Source organism: Ctenopharyngodon idella, chromosome 12 (assembly GCF_019924925.1).
Source record: "Ctenopharyngodon idella isolate HZGC_01 chromosome 12, HZGC01, whole genome shotgun sequence".
NCBI lineage: Eukaryota > Metazoa > Chordata > Actinopteri > Cypriniformes > Xenocyprididae > Ctenopharyngodon > Ctenopharyngodon idella.
Window position 1 is genome coordinate 18,167,209 of NC_067231.1, and position 21,701 is coordinate 18,188,909.

At 38.7% G+C, this 21,701-nt stretch overlaps 1 protein-coding gene across 1 annotated transcript in view; it reads right to left on the reverse strand.

Annotated features, from left to right (window-relative positions):
- Window positions 1–21,701, reverse strand: part of zeb1b (zinc finger E-box binding homeobox 1b) — a 65,035-nt gene that overhangs the window by 3,443 nt on the left and 39,891 nt on the right. The window contains 7 exon segments of the mRNA XM_051913850.1: window positions 845–1,025; window positions 1,157–1,746; window positions 1,749–2,849; window positions 3,240–3,351; window positions 3,780–3,982; window positions 5,718–5,873; window positions 13,250–13,417. Of these exon segments, the coding sequence (XP_051769810.1) occupies window positions 845–1,025; window positions 1,157–1,746; window positions 1,749–2,849; window positions 3,240–3,351; window positions 3,780–3,982; window positions 5,718–5,873; window positions 13,250–13,417 (2,511 nt within the window).

Below are 21,701 nucleotides of genomic sequence, written 5' to 3' on the forward strand. Positions count from 1 at the left end.
TTCAGCTGATTGACTGTTATGCAACAGTAGAACATATTAAATTGACTCATTTTCGTCAATTATATGCATGCTTTAAAAACCACTGTTACACAGTTCAACTTATAAAGGGTCCCAGCTGCAAAAGAAAAAAGAAATCTTGTAATCTCCACATGTAGCACTAGAAAACCCACCCACACCCAGCCTTCAACCCTGGATCTTTAAGGCATTAAGAATTGCATTACATGTTGTTATGTAGCCATGGACAATAAGACCAAACAATGAATCAAAACAAGCTGTGGTGTACAAGACAGGCCAGTTCCACCAAGGCCTGGAAGTTTATAAACTGTGGCTTCGGACGAAAAATCGCAAGAGAGAGAAAAGACAGCACAACTTGTGGTTCAAGGCGCTGTGATGTCATTTGGATGAGTGCTGCTCGCTTTTTTGGCCAGGTATCTTAACAGTAAGAGGTGACCGGCTCTTGGCTTTGCTAACTTCTCATGTTTTTAGAGCAAAAGAGGGAGGAGTAGTGTAAATTACTAACAGAGAACTGATGCAACAGCCTGGGTTCGGTGTGAGAAGGTAATGTATTTGGCCAGCGGATGAGGGAAAATAAGTCACCGCACCCTCCAGCACGTGTAATTTAACAGCGGTTGGAACTTAAAATTCAGTTCTGCTCCCTGTGTAATAGGTAAAATTACTGCAATACAATGTATTCTGTCATGATTTCCCCTTCAATATCACTTCAAATCATATTTCTGTGAATGCCCAGCCATTTGCGTATGAACGAACATCTAAAAACAGGCTTAACTGCTTTCTATATGTCTACATTTTTCCCCTTGGTGATATAGGTGTGTGAGAATCCCACCTGTGTGTTCGTATTTATGGCGGAGCAGTGAGCTGCTCTTCTGGAAGATTTTGTCACACAGGTCACAGGCGAACAGCCCACTCTCTGTCCTTTTCATCTTCTTCCTCGTCGGCCCTGAGTCTGAGTCTGTCTGCTCTTCCAATGTTGAGGTGACCTCTGACCCCATCTCCTGTTTCTCCTCCTACATCAAGAGAAAAAGCAGATCATTGTACATTTGTGGGCACATATACATATATGTATACACTTGAATGTTAGTTCAGAACTACCATTGTGGACTCTTAAACTAACAAGCAGTGAATGTGGGGTCCTCACCTTGATGCCATTGACGTGTATAATGTTCTTCTGTTGTGTGTCGGCCCCTGCTGGGCTGGAGGATGTAGTGGTGTAACTGTACGTCAGCTGCGGGATCAGGATGGTCTGTTTAGTGGTGGTAAGTGCACGTAGACATTGTGCTTGTCCCTGGTCAGTGATAGCCACTAGGGTGGGCAGTTGAGTGGTCACAATGTTTATGGGATTGGCACTTGGTTGGCTGGCATAAATGGTAGCATTGGTGCTTGCATTGCTGAGCAGTTCCTTCTTTGTGCAAGTCAAATTCAGCGGCTCCTCTTGAGCCGAGTAAACAGTGTTAACGTGACCGCTAGCCACAGCAGCTGTGGCAGCGGATTTTGGTAGCGACAGATCGAGAGGTCCTTCGCCTTCCTCAAGAGTCCTGGCTGGGACAGGACCATCGGCCGATAGGTTTAGTGGTGAAGGGGATGTAGGGACACTCTCGATCCCATTCACCCCAGCTGCTACGCCCTCTACTGGGCTACAGCATTCCCTCTCCCCTTGCTCCTCTGAGTTCATTTGATCATCCGGCTCTGTTCTGGGTGATCCACCTCTAGTCCCATCCAAATCCCCAGGGGTTGTCTGCTCATCTTCAGCCAGGGTGAGGAAGGGTCTATGGAGATCTGTCCCAGCTGCATCTTCTCAAACCACTTCTTTACAACCTCTGCTGGAAGACTGACAGACTCTGATATCTTTGCCAGCTCCTCCTTAGTGGGCTCGTTGTTTAAGGCAAAGTAAGCCTTAAGCAAGGAGAGAAGGTTCTTCAGAGGAGGCTTACCAGGACACAGTCCTTCCTCCAAGTCCAACTTCCCGTCAAGATTTTTCCCATTTACCCTATGTCCATCTTTACCACAGTGCTTAAGTGTTGTGTCATTGAGTAACATACTCTTTTCATCCACAGTGATGGTGGTTTTGTCCCTATTTGTCTTGACAGTCAGGTCCTCTGGCAGCTTCTGAGCCTTGCAGACCTCCGTGTTCAACCCCAAAGTTTCCTTCTTCGGACTTTGAAGGACCGCTTGGGCCTGTGACGGGTCTAGACTGTAGTTGATGATGATCTTAGCACTGCCATCCTGATCCAAGATGGGAAGACTAATGGCCTGGATGACTTGCTGGGGTGCTTGAGCAATTCCCACCCCTCCTGCTCCAATGATTCCCGTCCCTGCTTGCTGCCCCTTAGCTTGCGTGCTTTCCAGCACTTGCCTGATGACGTTGCCATCCACTGCCACCTTCAGCATATTCTGTAAGTCCCCCAGGTTGATGCTGATTGGGGATACCAGACCCACTGTTGGGAGCACAACAGCCTGTACGGCACCCTGGAGAGGGGCTGCCGCCCCACCCTGGAAGATGCCATTTACGCCTCTAGCAGATGGGGCCACCACCACGGGCTTGTACTCATAGTCCAGCGGCTCGGACTTGATCTGCGTCAAGGGAAGCTGCTCCTGAAGGGGTTTGCTGTTGTCCAGTTTGTCTCTGACTTGGACACGTGCTGTAGGGGAAGAGGTTGGCAGGGATGGGGAAGAGCACTGCGGGGTCTTGGCAGCCCCGGTGGCGGGAGAAGGTCGTGGCCGCCCGTTTACTGAGATGAGGCCGATGCACTTCTTACTGCTGATGTGGGAACTGTAGGAGCCGGAATGAGAGAAACGCTTCTTGCAGTTGGAGCATTCATAAGGCTTTTCTCCTACACAACACACACAATAAAGAAATGAAACAAGTGACACTTCACATATAACAAGGTCTTCAATTCTATTGCTTTTACTTTTGAGGACATTTCTGTATGTTAAAATCTATTAAAGTACATTAAAAAGACACTTCTTTGGTGGTCCTAAAAAGAACCTAGAAACACAGAAAAAGCTTTTTTTGATCAAACAGTAAAGGCTATAAAAACAGTGTGCAATGTTTAAAGGACAAACTCTCTTAGGAAGCCTTTGATTATAAGTACTGAAAGTACTTTGAAGTACTTGAATGCTGAATTGCCCTACGAATTTGTACAAAGAAGTGAATGATTGCACACACACACAGAGAGATACGGCAACATACACTACTCTAGCAAATTTCAGGCAGTCCTCACCACTGTGGATGCGCAGGTGTTCTTTCAGGTGGTGTTTGTACTTGAAGGCTTTGCCACATTCAGTGCATTTAAACTTTCGATTCCCTCCTCCACCTGACTGAGTAACATGCCGCTAAAGAACGTAAGAGAGAATGCGTTATACTCGGATGAACAATACAGCTGTCATTTATCTGTAAGTGTACAATCTCAGGAAAATCATGCTTAATTTTAACCATATGTCCTTCATATGAAATATATATATATGATTGAATTGTTTAATGACAACATTAATTTTTACATTTTACAGCTTTTAGTACTTTTCTAAAGGTCTTGCATGAGTGATATAAGCCTTGTGAATTATCCATATGTTAAATCCAACCATTTTCAGTCTGATTTTCAATCTTTGGCTGTGACAACGATACATAATAGTCCACAATTGTAACCATTCCCCCCCGGTTGGCCCATGGAAAGCACTTTAGACACTTTAGATTTAACACAGTTAACCAAAATATGTCATTAAATCACACTGGTCACAAACATTAAAGATTAAGGACAGAATACCTGTTCTCGGCCAGCTTTGTGTGCGGTCATGTGTCTGTCCAACTGTGTTCGGTAGGCAAAGGTGTAGCTGCAGAGAGAGCAGCTGAAGTTGTCCTCGCTCTTCTCGTGTCTGTATTTAATGTGCTCCTTCAGTGAGGTGTAACGCTTGTAGCCACGAGAGCAATACGGACAGGTGAGAAGCTGAGAAAATGAGTCTGGCGTGCCTAAGAGTAAGAGAGACGAAAAGAGAGCACATTGCAAATGAGTAGAGTTTTATCTTTCTCTTTTTTCTCTTCAAAATTATACATTTGAAACATGAGAAAAATCTGTTATCTATCAGTAGCTGCAAATGTCTGCAAATTTACATTCAATTATTTACTATGTTGTTCAAATATGTCTGAAGAGGTGTAATAGAAAGTAATAGAAATAGAAATCCAGTTGCATAGATTTTGGCATAGATCATTTATCTGCGCAGTGTGTGTGTATGTGTTTGCATATGGACATGGATCAATGCACCGACGAACGAGAATATGAGAGTTAGGGAGGATCTTTAATGTGTGACACTTCCCCATCCTGAAATATCTCCAGCATGAGGAGTTAAAGTACAGCAGCCAAAATGAAAAGAACAAGGATTGGCAGCTGGGTAATCAAAGAATACCACGGCAACAAGGCAAATAATTACATGGATGGAAAAAAAAGAAAAAAAAACAATATGCTGGTGAAGCCTTATAAAAGGAATGTGAATAACATGCCAGAGAAGATTTGACAGTACATTTCAACAAAATAATAAAGCCATGAATGACACATCTTTGTCACTTGAGTGCAGGGAATTCTGGTAAATTAAACTCATGCAGTGTCATTCATTAAAACATTAATATGTTTAATTGCAATGCCATTAGAAATTCAGATTCACCTTAGTCATTATATTTATCAAACCAAATGTTTAAACTTAAGGAAAGACTAATAGTTTTAACCATTATTAACAAATCTTGGTCAAAATTTTCAAATGGAAAAATTAGAAAAAAAAAAAAAAACACCTGGACGGGTCTCTGTCCAGCTCTCACACAGGTAACATATTACCTGTTAACAGGTAACCTATTAAACTTCTCCCTCCGGTCAGGTGAACGTTCTCTCTCACACAAACACAGCAACAGGGACGTGAGAAAGTAGCTCAGGTATGATAGATTTGCACAGGTGTTGCAGGTGTAACAAAAATCATTTCAGACTCATTAGTGGTCAGTGGTCAAGGAGAAGTGTGGCTATTGCGTGTCTTCATGTGTGAGATTTGAAAGACATGTACATACAGTTGCAGGAAAAAGTATGTGAACCCTCAGGTTTAACATGGGTCTTTGCATAAATTGGTTATACAATTTGATGCAACAACAATATGTAACCCTGGACCACAAAACAAGTCATAAAGGTCAATTTTTTGAAATTAAGATTTATACATCATCCGAAAGCTGAATAAATAAGCTTTCCACTATGGTTTGTTAGGATAGGACAAAATCTGGAATCCGAGGGTGCAAAAAATTCAAAATATTGAGAAAATCACCTTTAAATTTGTCCAAATAAAGTACCTAGTAATGCATATCCACTCACAAAAATAAATTTTTGATATATTTATGGTAGGAAATTTACAAAATATATTCATGGAACATGATCTTTACTTAATATACTAATGATTTTTGGCATAAAAGAAAAATTGATCATTTTGACCCATACAATGTATTGTTGGCTATTGCTACAAATATACCCGAGCGACATATGACTGGTTTTGTGGTCCAGGGTCACATATATAAACTAAAGTAGATTGATTAAACACAATGAGTAAGTAGAGATTTTGAATTTGCCTATTCACAAGAAGTTCACGTTACTTGGATTTCACATTCTTGCTCCTGCATCTGTATTTGTGTTCATCATGAGAGATATTTACAATGTGTGTAATGCGTGTATGTCTACCATTTTCATCATGTCCACTGGTTTCTGGTGTGCCCTGACGCGGTTCGTCGTCTGGAGCCTCGGGGAAGATGACGGCTGTGTCTCCTTGCTGGAGCATCTCCTCAACCAAAGCATCTCTGCTCCTCTCATCCTCGTCTGACATGCACTCCTCTTTCACTGTAACAAATGTACACACTTACTCACTGCTGTGTCCGTGGACAGAATAACCGTTGTATGATATGGCCCAGTGCACGATAAAAATATGAAGGATGAATAATTTGAATCAGACCAAATAACAGCCAAAATACTTAGTGGTGACTCACTATTAAACAGTACATTAGCTAAATACTCAGTGGAGTTTGAGTGGGTATGAGCTTTAGATACATAGCTTCACATATGTGGGTATGTACACCCACAAAAACACATATTAGTCCTCGAATTCACATTTACCTATTAAAAGCAAATGAAAAAGAAATGACTCTGTTGCAGCTAATTCAATTTCGGGCTTAATGCACAATCTGAGCTCAACGTCCCCATTAAATGAGCGTCTTTAATTTGAGAAATGTACTCTCATTCTCTTTTGCTCACAAACGAAAGATTGGTTCAACTAACGATTGCAAATGAACAAGCGAAGGCTTCGGGAGAAACTGAGCCCTCGGGCGGCACACTGTTCTGTGCCTTAGCTATGCGCTCTCTCATGCGTATGCTGAAAATGAGTCCGCAATGTCAGCAATTACAACTAATGGCATTTGCTAGCGAGTCAAAACAACATTCGGAAACACCTGAGGACATTTGTGCATTTGTGTGTCGGAACGATTTAAGAGATCCTGCAATATGTGAGGGGGAAAACAAAATGAAGAAGGCATTTTTTTGTCTATGTCAGTGTTCTTTTGCTTGTTCTCACTCTCTTTTTCAGCAGCTCTTTCTGTAGTGCACTCTACCCTTGTCAGTAGTGATGTCTCCATAAAGGACGCTGATTCACAATGACACTGTTTATTTGTCTGACAAGTAGGATTTTCTCACCGCGGTATAGAAGGACGTCCTTGGTTCTATCCAAAGAAGGCATATCCTGTCATCAGTGTTTTTATTTATTTATTTTACAGTTTTTTATTTTAGTCAAAATTTTTTACTTTTTTATCTTGAAAGTTGTAATTTATTTTAATTTCTTTTTTATATTAAATTGACAATATTTATTATTATAATTATTTATCAATTTATTTTTTTATTTTTTAATTGTTAACATTTAAATATTTATTATTTAAATAATTTTTACAGTAATTTTTAAATAATAAAATATATTAATTAATTATAAATATAATTAATTATATTCCATTTTATTATTTGTCAAAAATTTTAATTGTATTATCTTGAAAATTTTAATTTATTTTTTATGTTAAATTGACAATTTATTATTATAATTATTTATTATCAATTTATTTATTAATTTATTTTTAATTGTTAACATTTAAATATTTATTATATTTATTTTACAGTATTTTTTAATAATACAATATATTAATTAATTATAATATAATTAATAATTATTAATTTTATTCCATTTTATTCCATTTTATTATTTGTCAAAAAATGTTACTTTTTTCATCTTGAAAATTAATTTATTTTAATTTATTTTTTTTATATTAAATTGACAATATTTATTATTATAATTATTTATCATCAAATTATTTAATTTATTTTTAATTGTTAACATTTAAATATTTATTATTTTAATTATTTTATAGTATTTTTTAAATGATAAAATATATTAATTAATTATAAATATATTTATAATTATATTAATTTTATTCCATTTTCCTCTGAAATGGCATGGCTTTAGTTTACGATAATCTAAGTAGAAACATTTATTAATTTATTGCATGTATCCAACATGATTAACCAAATACAACATGTGAAAAAAATGTAAAAACAGTTTTAATTTATTGTTAATATCTTGCAGTGTTATTGTTTTCTCATAATATTTTTCGATATTTTTGTCTCATCTTTGTTATCGTTGATAAAAATCAAACCCTCGGGAAACAAACATTTTTGTCAGTAATTTTGCTGAGCAGAGTAACACTGCCCATCATGTAAGTAGGCACTACAAAAAAAGAGCAACAGAACACTATGCAAATTTTATAGATTCATTTGCATATTCATTTAAACTATGCTCTTGGCATTTGCAGACAGAAAAACCATGAACACACTGAAAAAGATAAACTCTATCTATCATGATCTCAAGTGAGTTCAATGGCAAATGTTCCAGTAGGTCCCTCCCAAACGTTCCTGAGAGGTTTAAATCGTGTTGAAATCTGGGTGTGAGATGTTCCACTAGTAAAGAAACAGATGATTACAAGAGCTCTTACTCCAAGCTTTGCCCTGCATTATCCAGCCATTACAGCACGCTGTTGTCATGACATCACAACACAACTGTAGCAGTGACAATCTCACATTATAAGTGGACCAGAGATAGAGACGCGAATGTTAGTGAGGCTGGACGAGTGTCCTTCCTCATTCTACACTCAAAATCTTTCACATTACACCATTTCCAAGAAACATTCACAATCTAGGCTCAACATTTTATTGCGCCGCATTATTAAAGTCCTGTGACATCTTGTGAGGGACAATATCCCCTCAGACCTTACAATAATAAACTGTTGACAGAGACAGACAGAGATTATCTTGTGATTGTACAACAAACTAAAACTTTCTTTGAGCAGAAACAAATAAGATACGTGTTGCATTTGTAGCTCAGTGAAGTAGCTAACACACAAACAGTATAATTATATATGACATCCTGACCTTGTGAAACTCATCAAGGGTGAAGGTCAGATAAAGAGCATGAGTGCTCTGTGATGGGCTTGGTTTGATTTGAGGATGATGCACTACAGATAGCATGCTAGAGCTCAAGTCACATGAGTGCCAAAGCTCACCCAGTTCATAGATATACTTTAACTTGGGACGATTAACTTGAGAAACTGAAGAAATATGTACATCTTGTGAGGTACTGTAAGCATAGTTCCACTATCCATTAAACCCACTAACAAAATAGTTACGGTTGACTATGACATTCTCACCGCAGCTAAATGTGAACCAAATCTGATTTTCTGCTCAAATCTGATTTTTCTGTGAGGTTGTTCACATGACCCTTTAAATGAAGCCTGTATCAGATACTGGTTTGAACAGACAACACTTCTAAACTGATGCACGTAAATATATATATATATATATATTTTGGGGTGTAACGATACATATAATCTTACCGAACCGTCACGGTTCGATGCATAAAGTCAGACGCCGAATACAGTCAGTCAAAGGCGACCCACACTCCAATCCAGAAGGGGGCGCGTGTGGTAATGCAAGGCTGTTTGCTAACTGCCATAACAGAAAAAAAGTGCAGAAGAAGAACAGATGATCTATGCATAGATATGTTTACGCGTAATCTCTCAACTAGTGTTTCAACCACGGAAAGACATTAAAACAGCTTGAGAATAATATCTCACATAGCATTACATTTACCTCAGGCGAGTCATTTACTGTCCACAGCATATTAGTTCCCTAGACAAATGAACTCTAGAGGGGAGCATTTCACTAAATATACACACTTATCATAACTTATATATTCATTATATTTAATGTACCTGTTAGTAATGTCTTATTTAATATATGTTTAAATACATTTGTCATAAAAACAAGTTAAGACAGTAACTGTATAAATTATTATATTTCAAAAATGAACTGGAGTAGAAAAAATAATTAAAAAATAATTTTATGATTAGATTTAGAAGTTAATGCAAAACCTGCCTTATGTGCAATTTACATTTTTTTTATTTGAGTGTTGATTATTATATATAAAAATAAATAGCAACTGAATTTAATAGTTTGGGCTCTGTGGTTAATTGTAACCTTTAATATTATAGTAATGTGCAAGAAATGTTCATAAATATATATGAACAGGACACCATATTTATGTGTGATTCTGATTCTTATTGTGTGCCTCTCAGCATAGACAGACCATCAGCCAGCACTACATTACCCAGAATTCACCAGCTTCACTTTTCCTGATTAAAGTTCTGGTGGGATTTCCATTATGAGTCAGGCACTTACAGCACGTTCCCCAGTGACCAATTACTCCATCACCATATGCTCATGCACTTTAAAACCTAAGAGTCAAATATAGAATGTAATCCTCCCCAACAGTAAAAAATGAGGTAAGCCCATCCACCATGTTCCTTGTTCCATTATGCTAGGTGCCTATGCTCACCGCATTACGTAAATGGCTGATTCCTAATGCCTGTTCAAGAAATGTGTGGTTAAATTACAGTGGAATAGAGTGGTATGACATATCGAATTGGATATGCAGTGTCACTATCCATGCAACAGTAATCATGTATTGGTTTATGGAGTATTTACTCCATAAATGACTGCGAGAGGAGCATTTTCATCTCAGAGAACATGAGAGCGGACAGTGAGCGGCCAGTCATCTGATTGTAAAGAATGAAGTAGCACAGACGGAGAGAAAGTAAAAGCGGAGGTTGTGTTAGAGGGGCGCACAAGAATTGTAGCCTTAAAGCAAACACAGACAGAGAGACCACAGAGAGTCAGCCGTACTGTCTCTAAACTAGGTGGTACTCTAAAACAGAGATCGCTGCCAAGATAAAAAGAAAGAATAAAGAAAGTAATGAAAGGTGTTGGGTAGCCTGGAATGGAGAGTGAGAGTTGGACTGATAGTGCTGGACCATTATGGCTAGTGGCTGCTTTACAGCCTGGAGCTCTATGAATGATGGGAAGCTTAGGCAGAGAAGTGTATATAACTCAAACACGACATCTGAGAACAGAGAACAATGCACATTACATCTCGGCAGACCAATTTCTCTATGTGACACACCTCCTAATGGCTCGTATATCTGGGCCTCTTGCTCCAACTGAGCCACTGGAGAAGCAAAAGCTATGAAACGAAGGAGAAAAGGTGCAACAGGTGCTTGGATCCTGTGCTGTAACATGTTAAAAGGAACAAGACGCAAAGCATTCTGGGAAAACATTATAGACTTACAACAACATTTCATTCAGAGCTCTACAACAAAGAAGCAACAGGCGGACAAAGAAAGACTACAAAGAGATGAAGGTGGTTTGGAAGTAAAAAGAAACATTCTAGAGAGAGAGAGTGTGTGTGTGTAGTCCCTTTCTCTTAACTTGGGTTTCTGTGAAGTGTTTAATGTTTGGAGAGCTCTGCCAAAAACAATGACTTTCTTCTTCACTGAAGCTCCATCCTGCAGAGAACTGACAGAGATGCCGGGAGAGAGGAATGAATGAATGAATACTGGCAAAAATTTAAATGACAGAGAACTATGAATTTCTGGAGTGAACCTAGAAATACAGAGTGGAGAGAGTAGAAAATGTACTAAATGAAAAAACCGAACGCGGGGCTGCTGTGCAAGCAGTTGCCGTGGTTATAGCAGCGGTATATTACCTGCCATGATGTCTGCGTCCCGCAACACTAACCTTAATGCACAATAGCATGCTGGTAGCTCACACACAACAGACTTTGTGTTCACCTCTTCCAGAATAAACAATCCCCACACTGCAGGCAATACATATTAACCCAAGAACAGGAGAAATGCCTTTCATAAAAAGCAAAAGAGCGCTACTGCATCCCAGTCACCCTCTATCAAGGCTCATTATCCAGATAGAGCCAAGATTTCACAATCACAATAAAAACTAGGCCAATATTTTCTGAAAGAAAATACCTGTGCTTGAAAGGTAGCAAAGGAATGGTGTCGAATTTTGTCTCTAAGAGAGATTACAGGTTTTTTTTTTATCCCCAATAGAAAGCAACGTAATTACTGTAATTCAAAGTCCAGGAAAGTACTAAAGACATCATTAAAATAGTCAACGTGACTACAGTGGTTCAAGTTTAATGTTATGAAGTGACAAGAATACTTTTTGTGTGCAAAAACAAAACAAAAATAACTTTATTCAACAAATTACCCTGTCAAGACTCGTACGCAGTTGACGCAGTGAATGCACTTCAGTGCTTCTGGTAATTACGTTGCTTTCTATTGGGGATTAAAAAAAAAAAAAAACTCTTGGATTTCATCAAAAATATTTTAATTTGTGTTCTGAAGATGAACGAAGGTCTTACGGGTTTGGAACGACATGAGGGTGAGTAATTAATAACAAAAATTTCATTTTTGGGTGAACTAACCCTTTAATTGACTAGTTAATTTGTAAAGTCAACTAGTTTATCTGCAGGATTCCCACAATTTCTGACTAATAATTTTTTTCTATGATTTTACAGTTATTCTAATCTTAGGTTGTGGTGACATAAGCAAAATTTCTGCGAAATTTCACTGACAAAAATTTCCAAATTGCCAATAATAATGAAGCACAACTCACAAAGAAGCCACTTTCAATCCAAGCTGCTTTCAGGTGGGTCAATGCAGCAACTTAAATCCGTTGCCAAATCTGTGTAGGAAAATCTTTCGGCCTCGCATTAAATTCCAGATGCATGGATTCCTACTGAAATGTTTGGATTTTGCCTCAGAAAATTTGCTAAACAACAGTAAATGTAACTGCAACTTAAATGTAACAGTAAATGTAACTCACTAGTCAATATGTAAAATCAACAAGTTTATCTACAGAGTTCCCACACTTTCAGACCAATGAATTCCCATTTCTTTTTCAATTTTTTTCAGTCTTATGTGATAACAGGATGAATATTTTACCAAAGCCCCTTTCAAGGAAGGTCTGTTCACTCAGCGGCCATATTTGCAACGCCTCCAGGCAGCTATTTCGGGCATTCAAGACCAAGTCCTATCTATTTGAATAGGGGAATTCTGCAATCTCAAAAAATGCTTGTCGAACTCACATTCAAATAACATATTTCAAATCAGCAACAAAATCTTATATGAATTGTCCTATAAATGTTGCTTCTATGTTCAAATACCATTTAAAAAGCTTATTTTTCAGGCTAGACCAGCCAATGCACATGTGCAGTCCTAAACGAGAGTCTCAGGTTTACATGGGAACCGGACTTTCTAACGGCAGTTGCAGTGAGTTTACCAATCAGCCACTGGCTCGTCTGTTTAGAAGGGAACAAGAATTCCGCCATATTCGCGTTGTAGTTTCTCCCATTCATAAGTAACAGGAGTGCACTGTCTTTGTATATCTATAGTCTTTGATTTTAGCCCCCTCATAATTTATCTTATTTTTTATATATATATCCTTTAATTAGTGTGATGACAGTGTGCTGTGTTTTAGCTTTTAGACAGTTTACATCGCAAACCCTCATGGAAAAGCACCACAACTACAGCCATTCAGACGGATGTCACGTCTAGCACTTTTTTTGGAGCATCCTGCCACAAGACAGCGCATCAATTTAAAAATAGTCTCACTTTTAAAATATGCATCTTGAAACACCTGCGTTCTGTTACATCTAACATGTCCTATGTAAACACTCCCTGAGAAACTTGCTCATCAGGATCATGTGAACCCAAAATGAGACTCAATATTCGGAGCAACCTTAATAACAACATGTTACAACAAGGCGGGCTTACCATCATCCCATCTGCCGTCCGGGTCGGCGGTCCCGTTAGGGTCATCATCAGGGGCCACGCTGTCACAGTCAGCCCCATCCAGGAGACTCCCTTCCTCCTCCACAATGTGAAGCTTATCTTCATCATCCGAGTCTGACTGGCCCTCCAGCACATGACTATAGTTACTCACTGCAGAGACAGAGAAAACACAACACTTAAAGAGAATGCTAACATATGGAGTCTGCAAATGCTTGCAAACCACAGAAGGGTTGATGAAACCCTCAAGATTTGGAAAAACGCTGCTGGTGAAAACGAATACAAGATAGAGCCAGACAAGATTAAAGAGAGACACAGCAGCTCAGATGAAACCAATTGTTGAAGCGAGAGAGATGACTGAAGAGATGTAGAGAGATGAAGTGTACTTAAGGGAATAATTCAATTAAATACCAAATAGTAGTGGAGCAGTTCCTGTGTCTTTCTGTGAGCCAATGAAACAAGACAAAGAATCACTCGAGATTGAATCAATAAATCAGAATGGCTTGTGTTAAAACCATTTGTGGCCAAACGGTTCAGTGAGGACATGATCAGATGCTATAATCATATCTCAAACATGAAATGATGATCAAGGTGCTGTAATCATGAGATCATTTACCATACAACACAAGAAACATAGGTGTGAAATCAGAAAAAAGGCCTTTTGTAATGTTTAAATGCCCCTTTACTGTTTTGACAAAGAGGAGGGACTGGCTGACCTCCATTTCAGCAGCACAGAAAAAAGAAAGAGAGAGATCGAGCTAAAACACCATTGATTTTCTGTAACAGGCCAGACGACCTTAATTAGTAATGTATGTGTTTGCATGCTAGGCTAAGTGTGATTTGACATTCTATTAAAACAGTAGATGACAGAGTGGTAAGCTTGCCCAACAAGTTCTCATTCGTTAAAGGTAAGTGCTGGCAGGACAAGGTCTTTAATGGAGCATGCATAAATCAAGCAGAGGTTGAACGCTCAGATTTATAAATTCAGCTAAAAGAAAGACAATTTTAAACCCAGTAACAGGAAACATGTCTTGGATGATGTGGCCACCTGAGAAATCTGTATTACTATTATTGTTCACTCAAAAATTGAAAATACTGTCATTATTTACTAACCCTCATGTTAGGCCCCGTTTACACTAGTGTGTTTTCATTTTAAAACGCATAAGTTTTGCTATGGCATGGCTGCCCACGTTCGCGGTCTGCGTATCCTTGACGACCGTGTAAACAATAACATGAAGACTGAACTGCAATCTTTGCTGGCTTTATTGTCATTTTTAGCAGCCATTGTGCAGTTAAACTCTGCATTTTTTAATACTGAAGCTGCCTACATGCGCAAGAGGCAACTGTTTACACTTGTACACGCATGCAGTGTGCATGAACAGTCATGTGACATGCGTTTTCGGCCGTGTAGTGTAGACAGAGATCGTTTCTGAAACACTGTGGAAACGCCAGTGTAGACGAGGATCGTTTTCATTTTAAAACGCCGCTTTAAAACAAAAACGCACTAGTGTAAACGGGTCTTTCTTTTGAGGAACAAAATAAGATATTTTGAAAAATTGATTTTTTGACCATGGTAATTGGGGTCCAAACAGTTGAAAACAATTGAAACATTCTTCAGAATATCTTCTTTTATATTCCACAGAAGAAAGAAAGTCTTTGGAGTGACATGAGGGTAAGTCAATTATGTAAGAATTCTCATTCAAAAAAACATGCAATTTTTCCAATACAGATATTTATACATGACACAAAAGGCTGGCAGTGATTATCATCGTAATATGTGTGAATCATTGATGACCATACACAACAGGTATGTACTTTTTGCAGGGAAAGAAATAGGTGTGCAAGAACAGCCTTCCTCTCCATCCTCCTCCTCTCTCTCTCTGTTTCTCTCGCTGTTCTCGCTCTCCGTCATTCTTCTTTTCCACTCATCTAAGTACCTCTCTCCGGCCAAATCAATTTTCCTTTGAGAGGAGCAAAGTCAGCAGAGGGGCTGGCCGTAGATTCACACACACACACACACACACACACACACACACACACACACACACACACACACACACACACACACACACACTATATCTCTTCTGCTGGGCTTATCTGGCACATTTACATTCAGCTGATTTTGTGCTTTTTGGTACACTCTTTAACCAACTCTCTCTCTCGTTCTTCCTTTTACACTCTCAATCTTCTTTTATTTCTCTGGCCTGTACATTCATTCTCCACCTGTTCTGGGCATGTACAAACCGCTTAACCTCTTTCTTTCTCTCTATCTCACACTCCATCTTTAGTTTTAAGGTCATGGATCACAGCAAAGACCTGTGGCGTGTCTATATATGTACCTGAAAGTAGAGTCTCGACGTGCAGTGGTTGAAAAATGCTGTCTATCAGAAAACGAAAAAAAAAAAAAAAAAAAATCACACAATCATAAAGATAGACCCATCGCTCACTAGCCACAAGTTCTGTCAAACCTATCCGAGTGATGCACGGATCACCACAACAGTCAATTCGGTGTACTGTGAAGGAGATGCTACCAATCCCATCAGGCAGTTCAGCCAAGGGAAGCAAATGGTGTGGCTAGTCAGCAGAAGACAGAAGTAAAGGGACAGCAGAGAGTGTGTGAGCTCAATGTGAATGATCCATGACAAACAGCCACGAGCCTTGTTCCGCCGTTCCACATGAGAGATTTCATTACAGCCTTCAGGAGGAACACACAGGAAAAGTGACTAAACAAACGCTTTACCGAGAAAGGAATAGCTCACATTATGCTGGAGCTGTAAACTAACACTGTGTGAAGGCACGGGAAGAACAAACTGGTCTAAATAAAAAACACATAAAAGACAGCATAAAACATTCAACATCTGTACCTTAAAATAGAGAGGTTAGAGGTAAGGGTACAAAATTTTTTTTTAAAAAAATTCAGCTGTGCCATCACATAGAAAACAGTTTAAACAGTAACAATATTACTGTTTTAACTGTATTTTTGATCAAATAAATGCAGCCTTGGTGAAGAGACTTCTTTCAAAAACATTAACTAACCCCAAACTTTTGAACTAGTGAATATGGGTTGCACATATTTAACCCGTTAGCGTTCCACTGTACCGCCCGCAGTACACATACCTTTCAAAAGAGACCAAAACCATGCATATATTCCAAATGGTTCAAGAACAGCATGCAATTTACTTTGGCTATGCCTTTTTAGGCGTTTAGGCTAAATTTACAGGAATGCTAAGGGGTTAAATATACAACTGCTTTTATATTTTAGGAAGAAGGTTCCTCACAAGACAATCAACATATTTTGATGATCAACATATTTTTCAAAATCCTGTTATAATGATGGCGGAAAGGGATATTGAACTACAGCTCATTGTATTTTTAGCATGTGCGCTAACCACCAGGCCAAGGCTCTACTATTACTCAGTTATATAAATGCTTGCTAAACGTACTTCCTATGGTATCTCTCAAAATATCACATACACTTGTCCAAATACAAACATTGACATTCCACCGAAACCTTCAATGGTCTTTGCATGTGTTGTCGGCATGCACAGCACTATGAATATGTCAAGTCAGCCCATGAAACCATTAGCCTAATGAGTCTACATTCCTACTGGTCAATCAGTTTTCCAGCTATGCCTCATCTATGGATTTTACAATCAGCCTAGTGAGGTGATATGTTGACTGGGCAAAAACTGGACTCCAATCTGCTACTCTGTACCTGTATGATAAAGCCTGTATTCCCAGAACACCAGGTGATTCTCCGAAGCAAACATGTTTGAAACCACTTAATGCCCCATAGGGCACTGCAGTGACATCAGTCAAGGCACACCGATAAAAGCCTATTAAAGAGTTCCCTAAATGAGTACACATACACAACTTTACTCAACTGCTTGTTACCAGTACAGTACATCAAATATGGAGACTTTAAATAATGAATTGAACTTTCTTCCATCTAAACTCCAGCTCAGATAAAAGACACATGAGACTCTGAGGTAGACAAGAGTTATTGATTTGTCATTTAGGAAGGTGAGCTGCAGGTTTCCCATGAGTCTTTGCCACTAAGAACATTCTCATCTGCTGCTTGACCTCTCAATCTCTATGTAGAGGTTATTTAAGCACAAGCATGACGTGATTTAGACAAATAGGTCATGTTACTGTTTCAAAATTAACAAAAAATATAGTAATGCACGAATATTAAAGGGTTAGTTCACCCAAAAATGAAAATTCTGTCATTAATTTCTCACCCTCATGTCGTTCCACACCCGTAAGACCTTCGTTCATCTTCGGAACACAAATTAAGATATTTTTCATAAAATCCGATGGCTCAGTGAGGCCTGCATTGCCAGCAAGACAATTAACACTTTCAATGCCCGGAAAACTACTAAAGACATATTTAAAATAGTTCATGTGACTACAGTGGTTCAACCTTAATGTTATGAAGTGACGAGAATACTTTTTTGTGTGGCTCTAATATATGGTACTGATATATTGTGCATCCCTACTAATGTCTTAAAAACTTAAATTATCTAACCGTTGCATAGTTTGCTATTCTGAGAAGATACATAGAATTAGTCAGTAAGAATCAAATGTGCTGAGAACAAACAGTGCGTTAAATCTTTCAGTAGTGTCTCTCTTCTGGAACACTCTCTGCAGAACATATTAATCATTGTGGCCTGTGGTGTAAGAAAATAATCGCTGGGGCACACTGATACCTCGCTCAGGATTCTGTTCATGGGATTTATCACCAATGAAGGGATCTTGAGGGGGGCACAAGAGCAGTAAATTACAGCATGCTTTCCTCTTCACAGCGACAGCCACGTTTACCTCCCAGAGTTTTGAGCTTTGCATTGCTGGTCTTTTTCACTTTGTATGGAAAGTAACTGGTTGTATACCTGTAAGTCTGCCCGAACCAACATATGACAACACGAGGTGGATGATCTCTACAAAAAACCCTTAATGGCCTATAATTGGGTTTCCATTGCAAACACAGTTGTCTTTAGGGCTTATGAATGTGTTTTTTTTCTAAAGCTATCTTTGCGGCAAGAGAATGGGTGTTTGTTTTAGAAGGAGGCTACAGTAAGAATGGATAGTTGGGTTTTCTGCACTCGTTTGTTCATCCAGGAGTGAGAGTGCTTCTAGTTCGCTCCTCCAACCCTGGTGAGAGAAGCTATGCGTGGAATGTCCAATCATAACACTCTCCCTGAGTGGCTGGACCATAACGACAGATCGCTGTGTTGGCTTTTTTTTTTTAACCTTCATTACAACAGGAACATACTGCACTGTTGCTTTTCAGCTGCAAAGGTTAATTAGTGGTGCATGTTCCTGTTGCTCACTCTAGCTTTAGCGATTTAAGCAAACCTATAAGTATTAAACTTTTGTGCGCAACTAGTCTCTCACCATTTGTAATATGGACTTGAATGATTCCTCAAATCATGCATTTTGATGAGGATAGGTGTGCTGTTACTTTCTAAGTGATTTGACAGACAATTATTGTCTGGTGGATTATTAAACTCATGAAAATAAATCCCATAGGTGTACTTTAAAGGGTGGACCCAAGATCTGATTTGGGTCAATAAGCAACCTACTAGCACCCACCCAGAGCACCCTAGCAGCACCTTAACACCCAACCAAGAATACCCAAGCAAACTCATAGCAATGCCTTATCTATCACAGAGAACACCCTAGCAACCCCATAGCAAAGCCTTAGAAACCACACCTATAACACCTTTGCAATGCCTTGGCACCCACCAAGAACACCCTAATAACCCCATAGCAATGCCTTAGCAACCAGCCAAAACAATGTAGCAACCACCTAGCAATGCCTGAGCACCCAATAAGAAGACACTAGCAACTGCATAGCAACATCTTAACTGCATAGCAACGTCTTACCACCTACCAAAACACACTAGTAAATGCATAGCAACCCCTTAGCAACCACCTAGAACACCCTAGAAACACTTTAGAAATCGAAAAGTACACTTTAGCAACCACATAGCAAAAATTAGCCCTGTACAAGCCATTTTGTAATACCACTTCCAATGAAGAGGATGATAAGAAAATCAAACCTGCTGAGTGAATAGATACTGATGGATGTTCCTATCAATAACTGTAAAATTTGTAAAGTAGCAGCTCTGTACAACGCATAGCTGGATTTGTCATAGTTTGATGTATGTATCCACACAGAAGCAGCGTTGAAGGAATGAAGACACACCCTGCGCTTGAACCGAGCTATATATAAACCAAAGCTTCAATACACACAAACACACACTTATCTTGAGCTAGAAGTGTTCGAAAACTGAAAAACAACGACGCAGAACTGGAAAAGTGCAGTAAACCCATCTGGACCATACATGCTCTGACTGACATGCAATCCTTTATTACACACAAACTTTTTTTTTTCACTGTCAAATACACACACTGTGTCACAGGCTTTAAACCACATCCCCACCCAGCATTCTTTTCTCTCGCACACACTCTAACCACAACAAGACAGAGCCATTACATCAAACAAAAGCTTGTCACCGCACACATCTCTGTGCATCTGGGGAGTGTGCAAACCCACTCCTGAGAAAGACTCGGATTCCACATGCGGCCTGTATCATTATGTTTCTGTTCTCAGTTTTCAGAGGCTGGGCTTTGGGCTGCACACTTTGCTCTGGGCTGTAGGGGGCAACCTGTTCCCTAGGAGACATCACAGAGGCAACAGAGGCAGATGGAACACAGCATGGCCCAGTTTGCAAAGCATTTAGCATTCATGTGATGTGCATCTCCATTCCTGATGTCAGAGAGGAAGAGAGATGGGAAAACTAGGGATGCACCGATATTAAAATTCTGGCTGAGATCAATAAGCCGATAATTAATTTCATGTCACAGCCTGATAAAAATTTAAATCTAAAAATAAAAATCTAAGAAAAAAAAATCAGTAACATTTTGGCTATAAATAAATAAAACAAAACCAGTCATGTTAAGGATCAACTATTTAATTTAGTATGGAAAAAAATATGGAAAAATTGTTTGTTTTGAATTCGGAAATGAAAAACAAAAAAGTGGAAAGTAGAGTTCAAGGAGTTATACGGGTTCCCATACTTCTTTTCCTTCTTTTCAGTCAAACCCCTTAAAAGTAAGTTATTTACTTTATTTTAAAATAAATACCCTCTGAGATTTTAAGTTAATATTTCAATAATTTAAAGGCACATTTATATGTTCACAGACGGTTTGATGTTGGTTATTAATATTATTAAATTAATTATTTAATTATTATTGTTATGTTTTAACTAATTATAGAAATTAAGGCAGAAATATATTACTGTTGTAAATTACAACTGCACAGACGGCATGAATATTTGATAATTTTATTTTACACTTCATTACACTAAGTTACTATACTAATATTTATGTCTTTTATTAATATTATGACTATTTATGTCTATCTTATGTCTATGTGGTTTAATATTTATGTCTTTTATTAATATTATGACTATTTATCATGTCTATCTTATGTCTATGTTGTTTGTGCGCTTTTAAGGGGGCAGCGTACTTAAACTATCGCTTTCCTTCAAGTTAGAACTTCAAGAAAAGTAACCAAAAACCAGACTGAAACAAGAGTCTAAAATTAAATCTCCAATACTGACTACCAGTATAGGGTGCATCCCTATGGAAAGAAGAGCAAGTCAAAAGTGGTATATATTCAAACCTGTTTCCTGCTAGAGCGCCATGGCTCAACCTATAGGCTACATCCGCGACAAGATGAAATACCACCTAACTGAAAGTACAAAATATTCACACTCCTACTCGCCTTGCTCTCCCATGCTTTCCTTCCCACTTCCTGCCCTCTGGGAGTCAGTACACACATGTCATGGATGGCGGTGGCGCCACTTGCCCTGCTAAGAGCGTCACTTCACAAGTGCATCATTATCCAGCCAATGCTAAGAAGCTAATTAGTCGCAGCAGGCTGTCTCTATTCATTGAGGAAGAGTGCACAAAAACATTGCTAACGTACACTTAGCTTGACTGCAGATTCATATGAGTGATAAAAGTGTTAACATTGATGTGCTAAGAGAAGGAATGCAGTGAGGAATACATGTATGTTAGTGTGTGTTTGAGCAAGGGTGACTTTGAGAATTCATGAGGTGTGTCTGGCCTTGAGAGTATGCGAGTGTATTTTGAGCTAATCTTGCTCAGCGCAACTGGGTTCTTCTAAATAAGGTCAGAGAGCGCGGTCATACCTGCACTATGATAACAGACCGTGCAGCTTCAGTTCGTCAGCTCCTACTTTAGTATGTTTACGTTTGAGGTAAGACCGACCCCATTCACAGGCATAATGGTCTCTCATACACATGGTGATTGGGACTAATTAAACTCTAAACTAAGTGTCCGAGAGAAAGTTATACCGGTAAGTGCACTGTAAAAATTATTTTCATAATTTGTTATCATAAGATTT